Source organism: Jatropha curcas, chromosome 5 (assembly GCF_041381405.1).
Source record: "Jatropha curcas cultivar XTBG-Jc1 chromosome 5, XTBG_Jcur_1.0, whole genome shotgun sequence".
Taxonomy (NCBI): Eukaryota; Viridiplantae; Streptophyta; class Magnoliopsida; order Malpighiales; family Euphorbiaceae; genus Jatropha; species Jatropha curcas.
Genome location: NC_143155.1, coordinates 2,958,394 through 2,979,074, shown reverse-complemented (window position 1 = coordinate 2,979,074; position 20,681 = coordinate 2,958,394). Strand labels below are relative to the sequence as shown.

The 20,681-nt window shown below is 33.1% G+C and overlaps 2 protein-coding genes across 6 annotated transcripts; one reads left to right on the top strand and one right to left on the bottom strand.

Moving 5' to 3' along the window:
* The first annotated feature begins 4,229 nt into the window (after positions 1-4,229).
* Positions 4,230-5,900, top strand: LOC149496058 (thaumatin-like protein 1). 4 transcript variants are annotated; one of them, XR_016320787.1, is made up of 3 exons: positions 4,233-4,353; positions 4,726-5,054; positions 5,165-5,306. XR_016320787.1 is itself a non-coding variant. In XM_089720981.1 (2 exons), the coding sequence occupies exons 1-2, from the start codon at positions 4,305-4,307 to the stop codon at positions 5,872-5,874; spliced, it is 807 nt and encodes a 268-aa protein (XP_089577107.1). In that variant the 5' UTR covers positions 4,231-4,304; the 3' UTR covers positions 5,875-5,900. The 4 variants fall into 4 exon arrangements, 2 of the variants coding, with proteins under 2 accessions (XP_089577107.1, XP_089577108.1); XR_016320786.1 differs by having other exon boundaries at positions 4,230-4,353; positions 4,774-5,405; XM_089720981.1 differs by lacking the exon at positions 4,726-5,054 and having other exon boundaries at positions 4,231-4,353; positions 5,117-5,900.
* Positions 5,901-7,504: 1,604 nt separating this feature from the next.
* LOC105635458 (stomatal closure-related actin-binding protein 1) lies at positions 7,505-18,798 on the bottom strand. 2 transcript variants are annotated; one of them, XM_089721676.1, is made up of 13 exons: positions 18,521-18,798; positions 17,471-17,770; positions 17,025-17,153; positions 15,844-15,936; positions 14,912-15,052; positions 14,506-14,574; positions 13,635-13,718; positions 12,399-12,579; positions 11,320-11,436; positions 11,104-11,162; positions 8,486-8,620; positions 7,986-8,135; positions 7,505-7,848 (listed from the first exon to the last, which is right to left on the bottom strand). In XM_089721676.1, the coding sequence occupies exons 2-13, from the start codon at positions 17,750-17,752 to the stop codon at positions 7,804-7,806; spliced, it is 1,485 nt and encodes a 494-aa protein (XP_089577802.1). In that variant the 5' UTR covers positions 17,753-17,770; positions 18,521-18,798; the 3' UTR covers positions 7,505-7,803. The 2 variants fall into 2 exon arrangements, with proteins under 2 accessions (XP_089577802.1, XP_089577803.1); XM_089721677.1 differs by having other exon boundaries at positions 17,471-17,816; positions 18,521-18,676.
* Between the last annotated feature and the right edge of the window lie 1,883 nt (positions 18,799-20,681).

The window sequence follows — 20,681 nt, the reverse complement described above, 5'->3', positions numbered from 1 at the left end:
CCTTGATTTGAACTCATATTAGTGATCCTCTCGTCGAAACGAATAAAATGATGTATTGTTTGTCAATTTTGGTGAAGGTTCGATTTTCCGGCCACCGTGCATGGCGGCAGGCAGCGGCGTTCCAGTGATCGACCAGTGAGGCTCCAAAGGCAGAATCTTCTCCTCTTCACGTTGATCTCGAATATGTGATCCAATTTCACATTGGTAAACCTTATAACCCAATTCTGCATTTTTCCTTTAGAAATCAATTTGAATTTATTTCCTTATTTTATAATTATTTGATGGGATTAAATAAAAATTGTGATTAGTTAGAATATTACTTAACTTGGTTAATCCAAATCAAAAATTTAAGAACGTAGATTGCTATGGGGTAAGAATATTACTTTTGGTACCTTAAGTGCTAAAAAGAGATTAATGGGAAGCTAAGTATTTTAATAGAAACGGTTAATTAAGTATATACACATTATCATGGTATGAACTAAATCCGTGAAAATACCTTTGCTTTGAGTTGGGATTAAATACTGGTGTGGATAAATTGATTCAAGTTGATTTAATGAGGACATAACGGAGGATGGCTTTGATTAAGAATTTGCCCGATGGATGGGCTGTGTGTTGATGTGTGCGATGTATAAAATTTGGATAGTCTAGTTTATAGAGGAAATACTGCCGAATTTTCGGCAAAACACTTAATAAAGAATTAAATTAGTTGTATCCTTAATAGGTGGTAACAACTAAAACTTTTAGTATTATTATTATTATTACGTACCAAATAACTAGAAGTTTTATTTAAAGGTTGTAAATTAGAATAAATAAATAATTAAGGAAACACTATATATATATATATATATGTACAATTTAGTTTGATAAGTTAGTTAAGTAACTAGTAACCAAAACTAATAATGAATGTGAAATACATTTTTCGAATTAGAATTCTTATTTAGAATTTTCTTATTATTTTAGATGCTTATAAAGTTTCGGAATGTGAAGACAAAAGCTAGAAGCGTAATAAATATAGTCCTTTAAAGGACTATAAAGAACAGTGAGTAGTGTTAGATAATTCGCATCATCCGCCTGCATATTTGCATTCATGCATTCACGGCTAAATGTTATCATGCATTTGTTAAATTGCTATATTGTGCTGCACTATTGTTGCAATCAAAATTTGTTTGATTACCTGTGTTGTAATATTGTTGTGCCTTGTTTGTGTGGAATTGGGATGAAGTGGGTCACCATGGATTTTTGAGGGCAGTCTACAAGACCGTTAGCCGTATGGGAGATCGGCGCCTCCGTGTGCACCTGATGATATGATATGGATAATATGCATAAACCACAGGGTGGCCTCCTGATGGTATGGAAAAAAAAAGAGAGAATGGAAAAACAATGAGAGGGCCGGTCAAGTGAGGATTAGACCATTTGGCCAGGTATGGGGGATCGGCTCCCTGGTGCACACGTATGAGAGGGCGAGCCATGTGAGAGGACGACTCGTTGGGGTTTCGGTGACGCCACTGACTAATTTCCACGTGATGTGATTATATGAAGATAATAATAATTGTGATTACTGTTGTGTTGCCATTTGTGTGACAAATTGCATGATCATATAACTAGTCGGAGGATTAAATTGATTTATTATAGCATATGTGTGATTGTGTGAGGTGAGAGAGTTATCTAACCCTATTCATTGAGTTTGTCGCTCCCCCCTGCCTCCTATTTTTTTTTAGGTAATAAGAAGAAAGGAGAGTCCTATGGACCCGACTGAGTCAAAATATTGAAACTATAAACTTGTTAATAGTTGTGTTAGCCATGTAAATGTTAAAGACTGTAAATTATGAAGTTTCGCAATTGTATTCCAAATGGGTTGTAATTGGATAATAAGAGCACATATATTAATATTATGGATTGTATTTTTGATATATTGGTGAAATAAATTATTGGACCTGAAGTCACATTTATGAATAGAATATGAATATAGGCTTACTACGGGTTTCGGGGGCCTTAAGCCCACTCAGGTCCTAGTGCCGGTTCGGTCTGCGGAGATGGGTCATGACACTATGAGATCCTTAAATTATGATTTATTAACATTTTGATCCTATAGTTCAAAACAAACAGAGGGACTAGAGTGTTAATAGAAATCATAAGCAGATGATTAAAGTGTTAACATAGATTATAAATTAGAGATCTAATAGTTAGTTTGACTATAATTTCGAAGCTGATTTCTCAGTCAATTGATAAATAAAACAAGCTATTTTGCATGGAAGGACTAACGCGTTAACAAAATTATAAATTAATGACTTTATTGTTAGTTTTTAAAAATAAAGATCCTCATATATTAATTTAATACTAACTAAGAAACCAAATTTTTTTCCTTCTTTAAAAATAAAAATGATTACTAGTTACGATTTGATTTTTGAAGCCACTAAAAAAGAATGCTAGAGACCCAAATGCCCTGTCTATCTGTTTATGGAAGTCCAATTAAGGTTGGAAACCAGAATTAATGGGTGACATTCACCATCAGCTGTCCCTAATTTGGTCCTACAATTGTTATTGTGATTGGAAATATGCATTCGAAAACACCCAGAAATTTCCATATCTTGACCATTTCTCCTTTGCAGACAAGATTTTAATTCCCGAGAGAAAAGTGTAAATGGGTTTGTGGTGGTGTTGAGTCTATTGACTTGTATTTGTGTGGCTTCTGCCTTCTGTTATGGGTTAAAGTTGTTGACTTTTTTTTAGAAGAATTTCATTAAGGATGAACAATATACAAATATAGAAAATTGATGGATGAGTTTTTCTATTTTTGCATAGGAAGCCTAATAATAAATCATTTCTAAAAAAAAAAAAAAATTATAATCTTGGTTTGAAATATCTGATCAAATTAATAGAATATAATACATGTGTCATAGGCGGCCGCTTGTTTCACTTGGTAAGTATTTATGAGCACTTTCTGACTCTATAGTCTTTCGACAAGTCTGATTTGATTACTTTCTAATTTCTTTATTTTAAGAGAGAATATCTGTAATTTTTTCTACATAACTACCCAAATAACAAAATACTATAAATAAAATCACTATGGCGATGAATTCCAAGATATAGGAACACTAATCCAAAATATGTATAAGACTAATTCCAAGAAGGCAATAATAACTTAAATCTATATAAAAAAAATACAAATTTAAGAATTATTTGAAAAAGAAATAAAAAAAATAAAAGAAAATTTAAAAAACTAGCTAAAGGAAAAGGGGAGGTCACCAGTGGCCGTTTGTAGAAAAAAAGATTAGAGTGATTTTTGAATTATTATTATTATTATTATTTTTTAAAAAGGGGTGATCGATTGAATGACCCATAATCAATGAATTTTAAGTAAATCTAACCCTCCACTGCTTAATTGTCTAAATCCGATCTTAAACTAAAACTGAATTGAAATCGAAGATTCTAAAATTATTTTAAAAGCCGTTTAAGAAGAGTTTGATTATGGTTTAACCTTCTTTAAAATTGAAATTGATGGTTTCGAAAGATGCTAAGATTGTGATACTGGCTACGTATTAGTTACGGTTTGGTGTTTGAAGCCAAAAAAAAAAAAAAAGTTTGTATATGCTGTTTATGAATGAAGTTGGAAATTTCAGTGAAGAAAGTACAATCAGCTGTTCCTAATTTGGTCCTACAACTTTGATTCTGCTTGGATATTTGCATTCAGAAAAAGGCAGAAATTTCCATATCTTGCACATCTTTTCTTTAGAGTAATATTTTAACTCTCGTGACGACATTTTAAATGGGTTTGTAGTTGTTGAGTCTCTTGATTTATCTTTGGGTGGCTTCTATTACGGGTTGAAGGGTATTAATTGAAGGATTGATTTGTAAACTATTATTATTTGGGTTAATAGTAAGGATAATCTTTATTATTATTTTTAATATTTTTAAATTCTTCCTTTTATTTTTATTGATAATAAGTAATATTTAAAAGTTAATTATTTGATAAATAAACTCTTTTTTTTAATTAGAATATAAAATTAATTATTATTTCTGTTGAAAGGGCCATGTTTAAATACCACTCTTGATCCAAATGTAAATATATATATAAATATAAAAATATAAAAATTTAAATTTTAAAGATTTCATAATCATATTCCACCCTTTTTCCATTAAAAATTTCCACACTTATTTATTCTACCCCAAAGCATACGTCCTCGAATTTTCCAATTCTTGGAGGCTATATATACCAATACATTCCCTTCTAACTAACATTCCAAAACCAATAAAAAAAAATTCAATATATCCCCTTCTAACTAACCATTTCAAAAAATTCAACAATGAAAACTCTAGCCCTCTTGAGCCTTACCTTCACTTTTCTCTTTTATGGTACTTTCTTAATTTATTCATCTACTATTTGTATGTATGTGTGTATATATATATATATATATATATATATATATATAAATTCATCTTATGCACATAACTTATCACATAAAGGCACCTTTTTTTTTTTTTTTTTTTTGACTAACAAGAGTTTCAACCACCATGGTTGCAAGGCATTTCTCATTTTAGATGTCTTTTTCTTCTTCTTCTTCATTAGAATAACAATATATATAGTTAACATCTGCTATAAATTTATAATGCATAAGTAAATTATTAATTTTCAATTTTTTTTCGCTAGTATATATAGAAAAATTATGAAATGGAAAATAATTAAACATACATCTTAGTTACATTTATTTATGTATGTACACACAGATATATAATGTGACATCCTGACCCGGCAAAGCGATCCTTGGATGGCAGGCTAGCTAGGATAGTGGAATGCGGGACACAGGAATGAATCGAATCATATATCGAAAAGGGAGAAACTAATCATTAGAGGTGCCTTTTAGTGGAATGGCTGGAGAGTTGGAAAAATTCCAGGGTTAAGCGTGCTCGCTTAACGGAAATCCTAGGATGGGTGACCTCCTGGGAAGTTTCCCATTTCACCTGCGGGACAAAACCGTGCGGGGACTACACTGAGGTGTAGGGCGTCCGTGGACTACACCAAAGCGGACAATTCCTTTGGTGATTAGAGTCGGGGCGTAAGATATAATCTTTGGTTTAAATTGTTGATATCTAATCATGCAATGATGTACAATTGTAGGAGTTCACCCGGCAACACTAACTTTCACCAACAATTGTCCATACACAGTTTGGCCAGCAACCGTTATCCGTGATGGAGGGCGTCAACTCTCAACCACTGGCTTTGAGTTACCAACAAAAGCAACCCAACCTCTATATGATCCAGCCCCATTCAATGGAAGGTTTTGGGGCCGAACAGAATGTTCTACCGATTCAACTGGAACGTTCACATGTGCAACTGGCGAATGTGGCTCCGGAGAAATTTCATGCAATGGTGCTGAAGGAAATCCACCGGTTTCTCTTATAGAATTGAATTTAGGAAAATACTACGGTCAAGATTTCTACGATATTAGTCTTGTTGACGGTTTTAACGTGCCAGTGTCAATCTCTCCACGTGGTGGCTTTGGTAATGCATGCATTCCTGCTAGCTGTGCAAGAAATGTGAACTCCAATTGCCCTAATGAGTTAGCGGTTAAAGGGCAAGATGGAAATTCTGTGATTGGCTGCAAAAGTGCATGTGTAGCATTTAATCGCCCAGAATATTGTTGCACAGATACTTGCAAACCCACGAATTATTCAAAGTTTTTCAAGAATCAGTGTCCTCAAGCTTATAGCTACGCTCTTGATGATTCAACAAGCACGTTTTCTTGCACCAGTGGAGCTAATTATGATATCACTTTTTGTCCAGATGGAAGAATCTATAATAGGAGTTGGGGCAACTGCCCTTCGGGTTTTTTAAATTTCAGTGTATATAACAATAATTTGAGTTTTCCCCATTAAACTTTTACCTTTTTTTTCTCATTAAATTATTATTCGTATGCATTACCGAACTAAATATTCTAAATCCGTCTGTCTATCAGTTAAAAAAGGAATACCTGATTTTGCTGAAATCAATATATCAACAAATTAAAGGGATAAATTTTTCAAAAAAGAAAATTTGAGGGAGAAAATTAATGTTTGGATTAATTACATAATTAAATAAAAGAAATAAAGTCTTCGTGTAGTAGAAAGAAATTAATAACTTTTTTATTTCTAAAGTGACATTAATGGCATAAAAAAAAAAGAAAAGAGTATAATTAACTTTTTTATTATTTGGGTATCTGTACTGTTTGATATTATAATTAAAGAATTATATTTCAAAAAAAAAAAAAAAAAAAAAAAAAAAAAAAAAAAAAAAGAGTATAAAGAATATAACTGAGGCCATCAAGAGTTGCTTGCACACCTTGGATATGATTCTCTACCCACTATCAGAAGAATTTTGAATAGTAACAGTACTTACGGTGGGGAATTTCACTCAACATAGCAGTTGACCAATGACAGTATCAACTATCATTCGTCTTGTCCATAGCTTTTGCAGTTGACAAGCTCAATCAGTTCCTGCATAATCCTAGAACGGTTCATTGGGCTGTGGTTAAACGAATTCTGTGCTAATTGAGAAGTGCTACTGGTTATGGTTTATTTCTAAGCCAGTCAAGTAATACTTGTATAACTGCTTATAAATGCTGGTGGGGAAAATCCTATTGATGATAAAAACAAATATCAACTGCGTGTAATACTATTTATTACTGATCTCGTGGAGTTCTCGAGAAAACCGTTGCTTGCTCCTCTAGTAGCTTATAAGTAGCTTGTTTAAAATCTCTTAATGCATGAGATTAGTCTTAGTGATAGAGCCGGCACCCCCACAAATTCTGAACTCCCTGTATTCATTTAAAATTTTATTATCTATATTCATTTCAACCTCATTTAGATATTCAATTAAATACTCATATTCGAACCCATTTAAATATTTACTATTCATATCCATTCAAAACTCATTTAAAGTACTCTTATACGGATAAAATATCCGCGAATCTTATACTATCCAAATCTGAACTTATTGAAAATAAAATTTTTACTAATAATTAGGGTAGAATAGCTATAGGTACCCATTTTCAAACCTGTTTAACATAGCGATCAAGTAACGGATATCTAAAAATCTATATCCGTCCTCTATCCGCATCTGTTACAGATAATAATTTCATTATCCGTACCCATCTCAAATCTATTTATAACTACCTATATTCTCTTTGAACGGATCAGAGCATCACGGTAGCACTTCCATCCATAAGTCTGACTAATTCAAGTCCAATAGTGTGTAGTAGTTTAGTAGCTCAAACTAGAAAAGCAACTAATTTGGAGCTCGTCTGACTTGAGACTACCGCAAATATATCTATAGGAATTAGCTTATCGACTTCCCTAACAATACTATAAGAATAGATACCCATCGGTCCGAAAATCGATTTCTATTACGGCTATGTTCATTCTTTTAACTAGCAACAACATTGAAGCAAAGAGGATGCTCAGATTCAATATGAACTGTAAAACAGGAAGTCACAATATCAACCAGCCAAGAAAAGACGGTAAAACTCTCTTATAGCAAAACACCAATCATGTATTAATCATTGTACATAAATCATACAACACCTGATGTAATTGGGATTATGTTATACTTGGACAAAAAGACAAAAAGGCAAAGAAAAAGGATGCCTTGATGTTAGGGCAGGAGAAAAAAATAAGAGAAACAAAAACAAAAACAAAAGAAAGAAAGAATGATGGAAGCCCATAACAGAACATACAATGCAACCTCCTACTGTTACAAACCTATAATACAGGGGGAAACTCAATGTGATAATTACAGTTACTGAATTGGAATACCATATGTGGAGTTGGTTAACTTCCTAACGGATTCCGGTCATCAGGCCCAGCAAGCATGATCTGGCATTTCAAGAATTTGATATTATAATACAGAAGGAACAGAAAGAAAAAAAAAAAGGTGGAAAGAAAAGAAATACTGTACCAATAAACAAAAAATTGTGTACAAGTAGAAGTTGATAAATTTTAGAAATACTTACATTGCAATCAAAGGCAAACCTCCTTGCAAGCATAATGGCTGCATTTCTATCCCTCTCTGATTCAAATGCTAATACAAAAGAAAGTCCTTTACTCGCTTGCCAATACAAGGCCTGCGCTGCAGCGTTCCCACCTCCTCTAACCCCACATAGCTAAGATACAAGGAAAGTGCAACAGGTATAAGTATAACCATTTTTCACTTAACTAAAAAGTTAAACATAAAACCAGTGTGTGCTTATGTCAGAGAGAAGAGAGGGAGCACAAGAATAAATGTGGATTAGGTACATTGCTTGAAATGAGTATAATGCATTTATTTTCTTCCCCCAAGCAATGCTCCACATAACAGTTCTTTGATTGACAGAAGTGGAACAGAACGAGTTATAGTTAATTAAAAATTATGGGAAGACTAATGAACAAGAAAAAAATGATCTTTGAAAAAAGGAATAAAAATTCAAACATCAAAACATCTTCCAAGAAGATGATTAACTTGCAAATCATTTACCTGCATTAAAGTGGAGTAGTACTCTTTAGTAATTGTCGACTTTCCTTTACGAAGCTTCATTCTCATCTTTCCCACATGAAGCACATGAATTGAGTCTGATTTATAATCTACACCATTCATTTGTGTGACAACAACCTAAGTGGCAAAAAGGCATAAATATGGTGAACACGAAGTCCAATGGGATTCAAGCAACGACCAACACTTTTTGCAACATGTTCAACTAAAAATATATTAACTAATACTAATGACAGAAAAGACCAGATTAACAATATCCAATGATTCCAACAGATAAGACAATTTTAACCCATTTCAGTAGCCTTGTATTGGTTGAGCACCCATAACTACTGTTTGTTTATGCAGTTCAATGCACTATAGCTATTGATATACCCCATACAGAATTCTAAGAAGTCAATCCAAAAGGAATATGATTTGATATGTAGAGTGTAGATACTAAATCAAGTGCTTTAAAAATGAGAAATAGATGGATAACAATGTAACCATGAAACTATTTAGTTATTTCTTCAATGAAATGGAATTTTTAATGCTACTTTGGTTGTAGCTCTAGTGTTGATAGGGATGGGGTTTTTGGAAAATCATAGGTTGAAGAATGTAGTGCTTTCTTCTTAAACCAGAAAGAAAATGGAAAATTTTAATGCACTACACTATGAAAACCACAAGCGGTATATATATATATATGTGTGTGTATATATGTACATATGTGTGTATATATACACACACACACACACACACACACATAGAGAGAGAGAGACTTGTTAAAATACAAATTTCCTTTCTATTTTTTCTGCAAAATAAAAGTATATTGCGATTTAAAAATTTATCAAACTATTAAATGAATAATTAATATTACTTTGAAAATTCTATTTTATTATAAGCAATAATAAAAAAAAAAAATCTAAAATCGCATAATTGTTGTAGAGTTCTAAGATCTTATAAAGTTAAATTGATATCAAGCAAATATAAAACACAAATTAGTTTGTTTAAATATGTTTGCAGTATTTATGCATAGAAAATGTAATACATCTAAGGATGATAATAAATAGAACGTGTATTAAAGCAATAAGTCAAAAAAAAATAAATAAATACGTTTACTATATTTTTTCTTCAAATATACTTACTTTTATGTTTATATAATATTGAACATAAGCATTACTACCATATTTATTACAACTCAATGAAATTAAACAGAAAGCACTAAAAATATATTAATTAGGAAGCAGTTTACGTTAATTAGGAAACACATATATGGTTAAAATTATGGATCAAGTTCATTTATGGGACTGTAAATAAATTTAATTAAGATTCATTACTGGCTTTTCTTGTAAATATAAATAATATTAATGTCCATTTTGCACAATTCATATATTTCCCCACATTCATACATTTATGTAAATTAAAAATATATAACTGATAATAAAAAATTTTAATGAAAAAAATTACAGCCATCTCTTTTTAATTTTCTTTACGAATAGCTGCTAGGAGGCCTATAAATTTGAATTGTAAAGCTTTGGTCACATAATTTCCAATTCAAATAGGCTCAAATTGCAGACATATCGTTGTTCATCTTATCATTAATTTTGATTGAACAATAGACAAATACAGGCTCATCCAATTTAAATTGCTATGCATTATTGTTTCTATGAAATAGACTATTCTTAAATTGTTATGGAAACAGTTTTAACAGGTACATAAAAGGTTATTGCCTTATAGGCACAGTTATCAATTATAAAATAAGAGGTAACCTAATAAAGCCACATGGCAAAATATAAGGAACAGCTAAACAATTAGAAAAAAAAAAGTTGTTGAAATATGAAAGAAAAAAACAATTACGAAGAAAAATATGAGCAATGTAGCTGGAAATCATTAGCTTAATGAGAGTTGAATATTGAATAATCAGTCGACCAACATGTTTAAGCTAACACAAAAAGACAAAGTGGGTTTTGAATCTTCAACACCCCTTACACCATGATGAATTTTATTTTAATTTAGTTAAACTCTTGCCTCAAGACAATGAGAATGTAAGAGCAAAAGGACATAAACAAGTCTCAGTTCCCATTGCCCACATATTCTAAAGAGGTGGTCAGGTTCCCTATTTATTCCCAATCTTGCATATCTCTTCACTGCCCTCCCTCTCCATCTCTCTTCAATCTCCAATCCTCACCCCTCAATTATCTAAGAAGATTGTCAAGCAATATGATATCATAAAACAATTTATACTTTTTCATTGATCAAGTTATGAACAAAATAGACTCAACCTTTAAGTTATCATGTTCGGAAAGTAATTAATTTGAATAGAAAAGACAGACTTTCTAGCTGCACCCATGCACATGCGCGCACCCTTGTCTTAGACAATTGAAGGCAGCCATCTAGGGAGATTTGATGAAGTGCTTTAAGTTCAAAAAACATTAATTGAGCAACCAAGAATAAGAGCAAGGCCAACATAAACTTGACCTAGTTCACTTTCAACTCAACAGAAGAACAATTGTAGCACCAGAAAATGACCACAATAATGCACTATATGCAACAAACAAACAATCTAAATAATTATAAGTCAATGAAAGTTTTAAACAATACATAAAAAAAAAAAAAAAAAAACTTACATTGAATTCAACATCATGTTTCCGTACGAGTGCCTCAACATAGCTCCCAAGACCAGCAGCTGGTAAAAAAATTGCATCAGCTCCTTTCATAAATCAATTTAGATAAACTATACAGACGTGCTTCATATAAGGAAGAGTGGACCACAAAATCTTTAACATTATAAAACTGAACTCATGTCTCACAAATGAAATTAGAGAAGCAAAAGAAAAACAGACCAGGATCAATTGCACCAGTAGTAGTCAATATGACCTGCCGGCCATCAGCAATAATTTCCACTTGCAAGACTCGCCCAACATCAATAGGTTCTGGGGCATAAATGGATTTAGTAGCTCCTGCGAGGAAGTTGAACTAATGAAATTAACTGAATGTCTTCAACCCTAAAAGATATCATCACCAGTAGCCAAGTTTTAGTTTCTACAGTCATCTCATTTGTATTGTTATCCTGATTTAAGTAATGGTTTTGAGAAGATATCTTTTCCAGAAACTTTTTCTCCAATGTCTGCAACATGTATGGGAATTAGCAAAAGTACACTTTTCCCACTTCATGAATCACAATGACAACTTTCCTTAATTTGGGCAAAAGTACACTTTTCCCACTTCATGAATCACAATGACAACTTTCCTTAATTTGGGCAGTGGTATCCCCACTCCCCCGAGAGAGAGAGGGAGAGAGAGAGACCTCTTCCATGATTTCCAAAAGTAAATAGCTCAACTGATAGCTATTTAATTTATTTTTTCATCTTAACTTCTTGGGCACCCCATTCAGCCTGTGATGCTTAACCTTCATCTCTCTGCTTCAATTACAATACACAAAGGTGGAGAGTAGATCTGGAATTCTTAATGGAAGAACACTGTCTCCCATTGCCAAATCTTATTACTGATATTATAGGGGCCCAAAGGTTTCAAATATCAGGTTAATGTGGATTGAGGCAGCATGGCATATTAACGCCAACTTGCTTGACCCAAGCAGGTAGCAAAGCCCATCTCTCTTCATACTCTAACAAATTTTTTTTTTTCTTTTTCATTTAATACTTGAAGTATGCATCCTCTTGTTTGTTTCAAATGCAACTATTTTGTTGATGGAACAATAAAATCATCACAAAGAAAGTGGAATGTGGGTAAAACAACTCCGAACTCCTAAGGACAGAAGCAACCAGAAAGTTGAAAACATTTAAGCAATTATTTTCTACAATCAAACATGAAGCATCTATTATGCTTTTGTGGACATTTTTCAAATCACATAAAAAAAAGTAATTGCATATGGAAACAAATAGAAGAAACTGGAAATAGATACCTGAAATAAGTTCCTTTTTGCCACCTTCAGATGACACACGATACCATTGAATTGAACACTTAGAAAGCTCTGGAGCATCATCAGAGCAAGGAGTGATCTGCAAATATGAACCTAAAACTTCAGAACCTTCTAATTCATAAGACTGGGATATATTCAGTTCGCCTCTCTTGCTCCTTGCCAGCTGGAAAAGGTGAAAAAGAAAGCAAAAGTTTAAGAAATCAGTATCAGAAGCTATTTCAACAAAATACCTGTATAATAATGTACACATAAAATACAATAGGAACACATGCACTTCTAGTTGGAAAACCAAAAATGTATCAGATTTTAGGAGAAAGAATGTGTGTCTGCGCTAGAATCCCAGTTTTGTCTTCTCCTTGGGCCAGTCAAAGATGGAACACGTTTATTTTCACACGCTTGTGGTATTTGTACCAGCACTGCATGCTTGCACTCGTGTGAGTGTGAAAGAAGCTACTAGAACACAAACATTTCTTCTCTTTTCCAAATTAGTAATGCATACAGTAGGTGATGGTTTGGTCACAATTCGATCCAGTGAAATTTGTGAAAAAATGGATAACAATCTATTATAGGTGCATAGACCAAATATGGCACCAGACGTAAGAATCATCTTCATGATGTCATCTCTTTTTGAATTGTTCTTTCATGAAGGTTTAAAACAGGATGTCAAATAATGGTGTAAGCATGGCTCGAAGTCTTTTAGATTCAATGTCATCCCTTTTATGGTGAATAATTTGTTTTTCTCCAAAAAGCATGCAGGTCCTTCTTTCTTATTGCATAGCAAGAAGTTATGCCTTTTGTACCAATCACAAGACTACCAGTTATAGTGCCTAATATCATAAGAGGAATTCTTCTAGTAGTATCAGCCATTTATCCCATTTCCTTCCACATTCAAGTGGTCTTCTTAGAGACATTAACAGTTAGACAATTATGAAAGACAAAAGATTACTTTTGGATGTTATTTGGGCGCAATTGTGGATTGCAAGTATATTTTCAAGGCATTTTTCTCCCAACAAATCTTTTACAAGGAGAACTATGACCATTAGCAGATGTAAACTAAATGTCAGTACATCTATCAATCAAAACCTCAGTGTTGATAGTGCAGAATCCAGCAAGAAACCAAGCACATTCAAGATAGGAATTAAGCCAAGAGAACTTCAATGAATAGGTCATGAAAGTCATTCTTCATCAAAACATGCTAGCATGAAGTGGTAAACCAACCTCCCTCTGAAGCAGAAGTGAACGCTTAGACTTCTCAGCAAGTTGAATCCTCAATGCTCGTAGCTCATGTTCCATGTCCATGACCTGAAAAAAATATATTCAACCGACTAAGATTAAATTTGGGTTTATAAAAATTTGAAATTTTAGAAAGCTCTAGATCAAAACAAGGGAGTGATGCAGAAACACAAAACTAATGGACTAGAAACTAATCTTTTCTTACAATTATAATTAGAAATGTGTAAATTTCATAACATGGTCCAAGCCTGTTCCTAATAAATTTGATATTGCAGGCAAACCAAATTTATAGCAAATGAATACTTTGGACCCCAAAAAATTTGACCCATGATGTAAACAAATAGATAATGCCATATGTTGCTAAAAAGGACAATGACATACAATTAGCAAAATTTTTAAGCACTATAACATTTATTGATTTTCAGTTACAGATAGGAAAAGAAAAAAGATACAAACACCATTTGATTGTTATTTGATTTATCAACATAGACAGTAACATCAAATGGATTAAAACAATCACTAAGGTTAGGTAGGTATAAATTAAAAAATCTAAAACATCCAATAATTCAAGTAAAACCAAACAATTGAGAGAGGAAAACAAATAAAGAGAGGGAAAAAAAAAAAGGCACCTATCTGCATCCTTTAGAGATGGATCCTAGCTAAGACCATTAGGTGCACACAACCTAAAGCACGGGAGAGCCTGAGGCCAGGCACCCCTTTTTTCTCAATCACTTGTAAGATTCAATCATATTAGGAGAACTTAAACATAATTGAATAAATTAAATGAAATAATTTGCAACTTGTTATTATATCCAGGAAATACCAATAACAACAAAGATCAGATTCAGATGTACACCTTGCTTGGTTGATGCAGCATTTTAATCCTTCTAGCCTCTTGGACCTCCTTCATTAATTCTTCCAGGTCCTAATAGCACATGAAAATAAGCTTATTAGCAAATACTAATTAGAGAGAAACATGCTGCAAATAGATATAAGAAATAATGATTTAACAAGTTTCAAACACAAGATGCCCTGAAATAAAAGATGAATAAGATGCACATTTATTCTCAACCATTCCAAATTGAGAACACTACCAATCCAATGGTAAGCAATAAAATTGCAATAGGCAATGCAACAGAAACACAACTGTCCACTACTGCCTTAAACGGAATTCATGTAGTTTTTGATGACTTTAAAGACACTGAACATCTAAGATACTCGAACAGTTGAGAAACATTATTACCAAATAACAAATGACACACCTGCTTCCCTGAAGCTCGAGACATTCGTTCATGTTCCTGAAGGGCTTCTTCCACCCTCTGAACTGCTGCTCTGGCACTCTCAATTTCTGCACGAGCAAAAGCTCTTTCCTCATCAACAAGTCTCTTAGCATCTTCCGAGGCCTATAAATGGTTAGAAGCATTCAGAAATGAAAAGGAGATCTTATGTCTATAAGTGAGAAACAAAGATTTCTATTTCTGAAACACAAAAATGAAAATTAACAATCCAGAGGATTCATGAAAAAGATGCAGACTTTGACACACATTATGAGTTGATGACAATTTTTCCAGAATAGTGGAACATTCGAACATCAACACACATAGTAAAGAAAGCTATTGTATTCAGGAAGCACACACTACAATCCCTCACTTCCCTTTCCATTGCAAAAAACGAATAAAGGTTATTCGCTAGCTAATTTTCAAATTTACCATAGCAAGTAGAAATCTATTTTGTTCCCCACTTTTTCAAAATTACCGAATACAGAGAAAGAGTGGGAGGGACAACAAAATAAAAGAAATATGCAAAATAATATATATATTTTTTAATTTTAATCATACGGTATTCGAAGCCCACTGGCCCGACTAGTCCGGATTCGCACCGGGCGGGCCCACAAAGGGGCACAAAGCGCTCCCTCCCGATTGTTTAAAGGGACTCCATACCCAGGACTCGAACTTGAGACCTCTGATTAATAAAGAAGGGATCTCTGTCATCTTCTCTCACCCTCGAGGGTATATGCAAAATAATATTGTACATTTTCTCCCTATTAATAATTAACATGGTCCACAAAATTATATCTAAGGGTCAGATCTCGTTGAGAACATAGAGTCGTAAACAACAATAGCATAGTCACAGGAATTCACAACTAGAAACAAGACATTGGACATATCCCCTGCTTCTACTAAGATTGCATCACCTGCTTGAGAAAATTAGCTAGCTTCTTCACTTCTGCTTTTTCTTGAACCAACTCTCCTTCCCTTTGAGTCAGCTGAACTGCTAAAGCTTCCACCTGGAAGAAGAAACCATAATTTTGCATGAATTAGTTGCACAAGTTAAAAGACATCAGGTAACACATTGCAAAGCAAAGAAAATGATAGCAGATATGTTCTCTGAGAGAAAAAAACAATAAACTAGGAAAAGACAAAGAGGATTTATAGCAATAATGTTGCTTATTTTAGGTAATTATAACAATAACTTACAAGTGGATCTTGTCAATAAAAAGTATCTTGATAGTTAGCAACTCATTGACTGGAAAGCTTTTCATAAAAAAAGAATGCATAATAACATTTCTTATTTAAGGATACTGTTAGGGCATCGTTAGCATCTTTGCTTTAGTTACATGTCATCTTCACCTTCTTATTTTTATTTTATTGCTCAAAAAATAAATTCCACAGAATATATTAGCATTCTAGTAGTTGTGCAGTATTTTCCTTGCAAATTGCAGAAGGCTCAAATAAGATTATGTCAACAAGAGAAGGTACAAGTGGCACCAATTATAAGATGCAAGAAAATAATTACCAAAACCAGCATGTGAAACAAAGATCAAGAAAAGTGCTGATATGCAAGAGTTAACCAACAGAAGCCGAAAATACCAAAGGAACTAGAAAAATGCCGGAAAAGTTGCAGATGGACTGAATGGAAACAGCATTACCAAGCATTTAACATAAGATAATTCCCTAGATAACAAGGCTAACCACCTATATAACCTCTGATACTTTTTTCCTTGGGCTTCTGAACTGCTACACGTTTCACTTTCATGTATCACTGTGCCATTAAGTGAACAGTGTGCAATACGAAAAAGTAAGAAATTTCCATGTGACCATTTATTTATTGTTGTAATAAGATGTCATTCCACTACCACAATCAAAATTGCCAAACGTTTATTCTTTAGTAAAATAGGTTTGATATGTTAGTTAAATCAGATACCTGCATTTCTAAATTGCCCGGTATACATTTGCAAATTGCAATTGCATGATTTACCAAATTATGCCACTAGTTATATGGCAATAGGAATTAAGCTTTCAAGATAAACATTAGACAAGATTTCTTTAGGTGAAAGAGAAATTTTGATAAAAGAAGCAATTATTCTGTACTAACCATTGCAATAGCTTCTTCTACATCATCCTTGTTTCTGCCTACCACACGTCCACGCAAGGATTCTAATGCATCTCTAAGATTCTTTAAAAGAACATGTTTCTCCAACGAAGCTGCCTCTCTGAGTCGAGCCTGTAATCCACATATGACTAGCTTGAGATTGCCAATATTTCCACAATTCATTTATGTTCCACTTAAAAATTAATTACTGGGCAAAACCATATCATAGCTCGATATAATACTACCAATTGGTATAGTTTAACAAGTTTAATCATCCAATAACAAAATGAAAACAAAGCATAAATTTGACAGTTATTTTCCTAAACAAAATTTTCAGAGAAAAGTTTACTCCTTCAACAACCAAGAGCAAGTACTGCAACAATTCATGCCAACCTCAAAAATTAAATCAAGCATTCAAAAATTGAAATGCAAAGACAAACAAACTTCACCTCCTCAGACAACTTCGCAGCAGCAGCTAAACCCTTCTCGAATTTACTGGCAAGGTCACGAACAGAGAGGCGTTTCTGCTGCTCCAAAAGCATTGCAGTCTCACGCGCCACAACCTCCTTCATGGACAGTACCTTTGGGTCATCCTTTGCATCCACAATTTGATTGTTAGCTCCAAGTTTGTAATTAGGAAAACGACTTGAAGCAAATATAACATCAGCTGATACAGCTGGGACAGCATCTTTCTGCATTGTGCCTCCAAAGTCACGGTTTACCCTTGTCATTATTCCAAACAAACTACCCTGTTTGATAAGCAAAAAGGGTAGTCATTATTCCAAACAAACTACCCTGTTTGATAAGCAAAAAGGGTAAGGTAAACAAAATGAGAAGTTAACATTATAATCATTTTAAAAGGACTTCTCAACATAAAAAGCTAAATGTGGGTCAGTGTTTAACAACCCAAATTAACTCAATTAGGTCATTAATCAGACAAAGATAAAAGAAATGAAGCCTTGTGCTTGCTTAAAAATTGCAATGAAAGAAAAGGAATTAAATTTATCAAATTTTAAACTTTTAATCAGCTGGGAGGAAAATTCAAATTAATCTATAATTTGTTTTCTGCTATTTTGCCTCAGTTTTCTAAGCAAACAAAGCCAGTTATAATCAACAAAAGAACAAACTTTTTTAACAAAAATAAAATAAAGCGAAAATTAGAATGCTCAATTTCTTGCATATTCTATCAATTTAAAACAAATAAGCCCTCAAATAACAGTGACCATGCTGATCATAGCAACTAAAATTAGCTCTAGAATGAAACCCATATGTTATAATTAAAAATTTTGAAAAAATAAAAAGAGAATCTTGTCACCTGTAATCAGAGAAGACAAAAAAAATAAAAGCAACGAAATCTAAACCCAATTCTACTAGCAAGTCAAAGCGAGAAATGAAAAACTATGTAAAATAGAAGCCCAAACTTCTAATATTGTTTCGATGAGAGAAACCAACGCAGACAAATTTAACATTGGAGAACAGAAACAGAAGCTTCGACTTACAGATCATGAGAATACACATAGAAGAAAAGCCAAAAAGTTATAAATTAGGAAAAATAAGAAATGGCTATTAGGAGATCTTGGATCAGATGCAGGAACTAGCAACGAAATGGGAAATCCTCATTGATAGTTTATAGAGAGACAGAATCATAATTTTATCGGATGAAATTAAACAGAAGAAGAAGAAGAAGAGAAAAGGAGAGTAAGCAAAAGCAGGCTAGCTTGCTTTTTGAAAAGGGGAGTATAGAAATATAAAGAGAAGGGAGAGAAAAGCCGCCCTTATGATTTGATGACTGTTTCTTTTTATTTATATATTTAATATTTAATATTTAATATTTAATTCAATTATTTATTTGAAAGAAACAAATGACTTGGATTGTATTTCTCCTAAAAAAATGACTTCGATTGTATTTTTTTTAAGCTAAATTTTTCCTCATTAAGCTATGATGTGTCATATCCTTCTTATTTATTTATTTTTTTAAAATCATACACGGAGTGGCTGGGCACAATTTAGTCAAAATAATCTAACCGATCTAATTAAAAAAAAATTTATTAAATCAATTATTCAGTCTAAAAGTGGTTGTAGATATGTTGCGCATGAATCGAATAGGAATGCCTTGAGATAGTGGACGAATTGATTAATCCGTTGTTCGGTCTAAAAGTGCTTGTAGGTTCGTTTAACCTGTGTTCATTAGAAGTGTCAGTGCTTGTAGGTTCGTTCAACCTGTGTTTATTAGAAGTGTCTTGGGATAGGTGGACAAATGGTGCAAAGCCTTTTTGTTCCGAAAAAAGGGAATAACAATAAGAAGAGTTCAGGAGTGAGAAAAACAAGGTTGAGAGGGATAGAAGAAAAATATAAGAAATTAGAGGGTTGAAAAAGAAAGGGACACAAGGTGATTTGAATGTACGATACAATCAAGTTTGTCTATATTGATTCACATGTTATCTACAATGGAGTCACTCCCTATATATAGGAATTCTAAGAGTACATGCCAAGCAAGAAATATTTTAAGATGTATAATACCGTCAATTTATACAAAAATATTTATATAATTGGATCCCAAACCTAAATAATCCCCTAAGAAATATTTCTTCTTCTTTTCTTCTTTTCTTCTTTAGGCTATTGGCATGGGCTTCCGTACTTGGCCTTGCTAATGGCTAATGTCACCAATACCTCTTGCGCATGGGTCTCCATTGAAGAGTCATTAGGGACACATGTGCACTTTGAGAGCTAACCATTTTGCTACGACAATTGTGCGTTGCACCTGAGGAATCAATTTCCTTTTGACTATAGGCTTTTGGATAATGACAAAGTTAATCTCGTTATCCACTCAACCACACATTTTTAACATCAATGCTCTTGACCTTTCGCTTTTTCGACCCCTAGTTTTCTTTCGACAAGTATAAAAGGGAAAAGAGAGGTCGCTATGCTCTTCTATCATCATCTTCTTTTTCCACTCCCTTTTTTGACTGTTCATAATGATTTCAAACGGTTAATTGATTAAGCCTTTCAAGCAATTTTACTTTAATCCCCAAGAATCTCCACCTCGAAACTGTTTGAAATCTCTCTTTCATCTGATCAAATGACCCATGTTGATTTGGAAATTCATTTTCAGCTATTTAATCCCTTAATATTTTGGTCGCTCTATATGGAAGGAAGGTTATTTCAGAATTTTTAACGCGTCTCCTCCTTCAAAATCTTAATTTTAGACTTGTATGAAACTATCCATCCTAGTGGATTTTTCAGCCACTTAGAACCTAATTTATCAAAATCTCCCTTTCTTAACCTAACAGATGCATATCTATATACATTCGTTATGTTTAGTTTGGGTGATACTAGGCTCAACTACTAATGCTGTGAGGGGACCGAGGGCTTCCCAATGACTAACAAGACCATAGTCGTTGAGAGTTCGAAGATAACTTGCTTTAGTATAGGGATCGATTGTTCATAGAATAGGAATTTTAGTGTAACTCGGTCCATTGGGATAGGATTCTAAAGTAAATCAGTCATTTGATTGTGTGAAACGATAAAAGAGAGTAGTTTGGAATGATAATCTCGTATATATCATTAATGTATACTAAAGTATTTATAGATACATGAGAAAGGTAGAATAAGAGATAACTATAATAACTATAATAACTATACAAGATAATTATTAATTAC

Excerpts from the sequence above, each read along its gene's own strand:
- LOC149496058 (XM_089720981.1), top strand. The coding sequence starts at position 4,305 with ATGAAAACTCTAGCCCTCTTGAGCCTTACCTTCACTTTTCTCTTTTAT. Across the intron at positions 4,354-5,116 it reads CTTCACTTTTCTCTTTTATG|GAGTTCACCCGGCAACACTA; the intron begins GTACTTTCTTAA and ends GTACAATTGTAG.
- LOC105635458 (XM_089721676.1), bottom strand. The coding sequence starts at position 17,752 with ATGACAAGGGTAAACCGTGACTTTGGAGGCACAATGCAGAAAGATGCT. Across the intron at positions 15,937-17,024 it reads TAGAAGAAGCTATTGCAATG|GTGGAAGCTTTAGCAGTTCA; the intron begins GTTAGTACAGAA and ends TTCTTCTTCCAG. Across the intron at positions 7,849-7,985 it reads GGTTTGCCTTTGATTGCAAT|ATCATGCTTGCTGGGCCTGA; the intron begins GTAAGTATTTCT and ends TTGAAATGCCAG.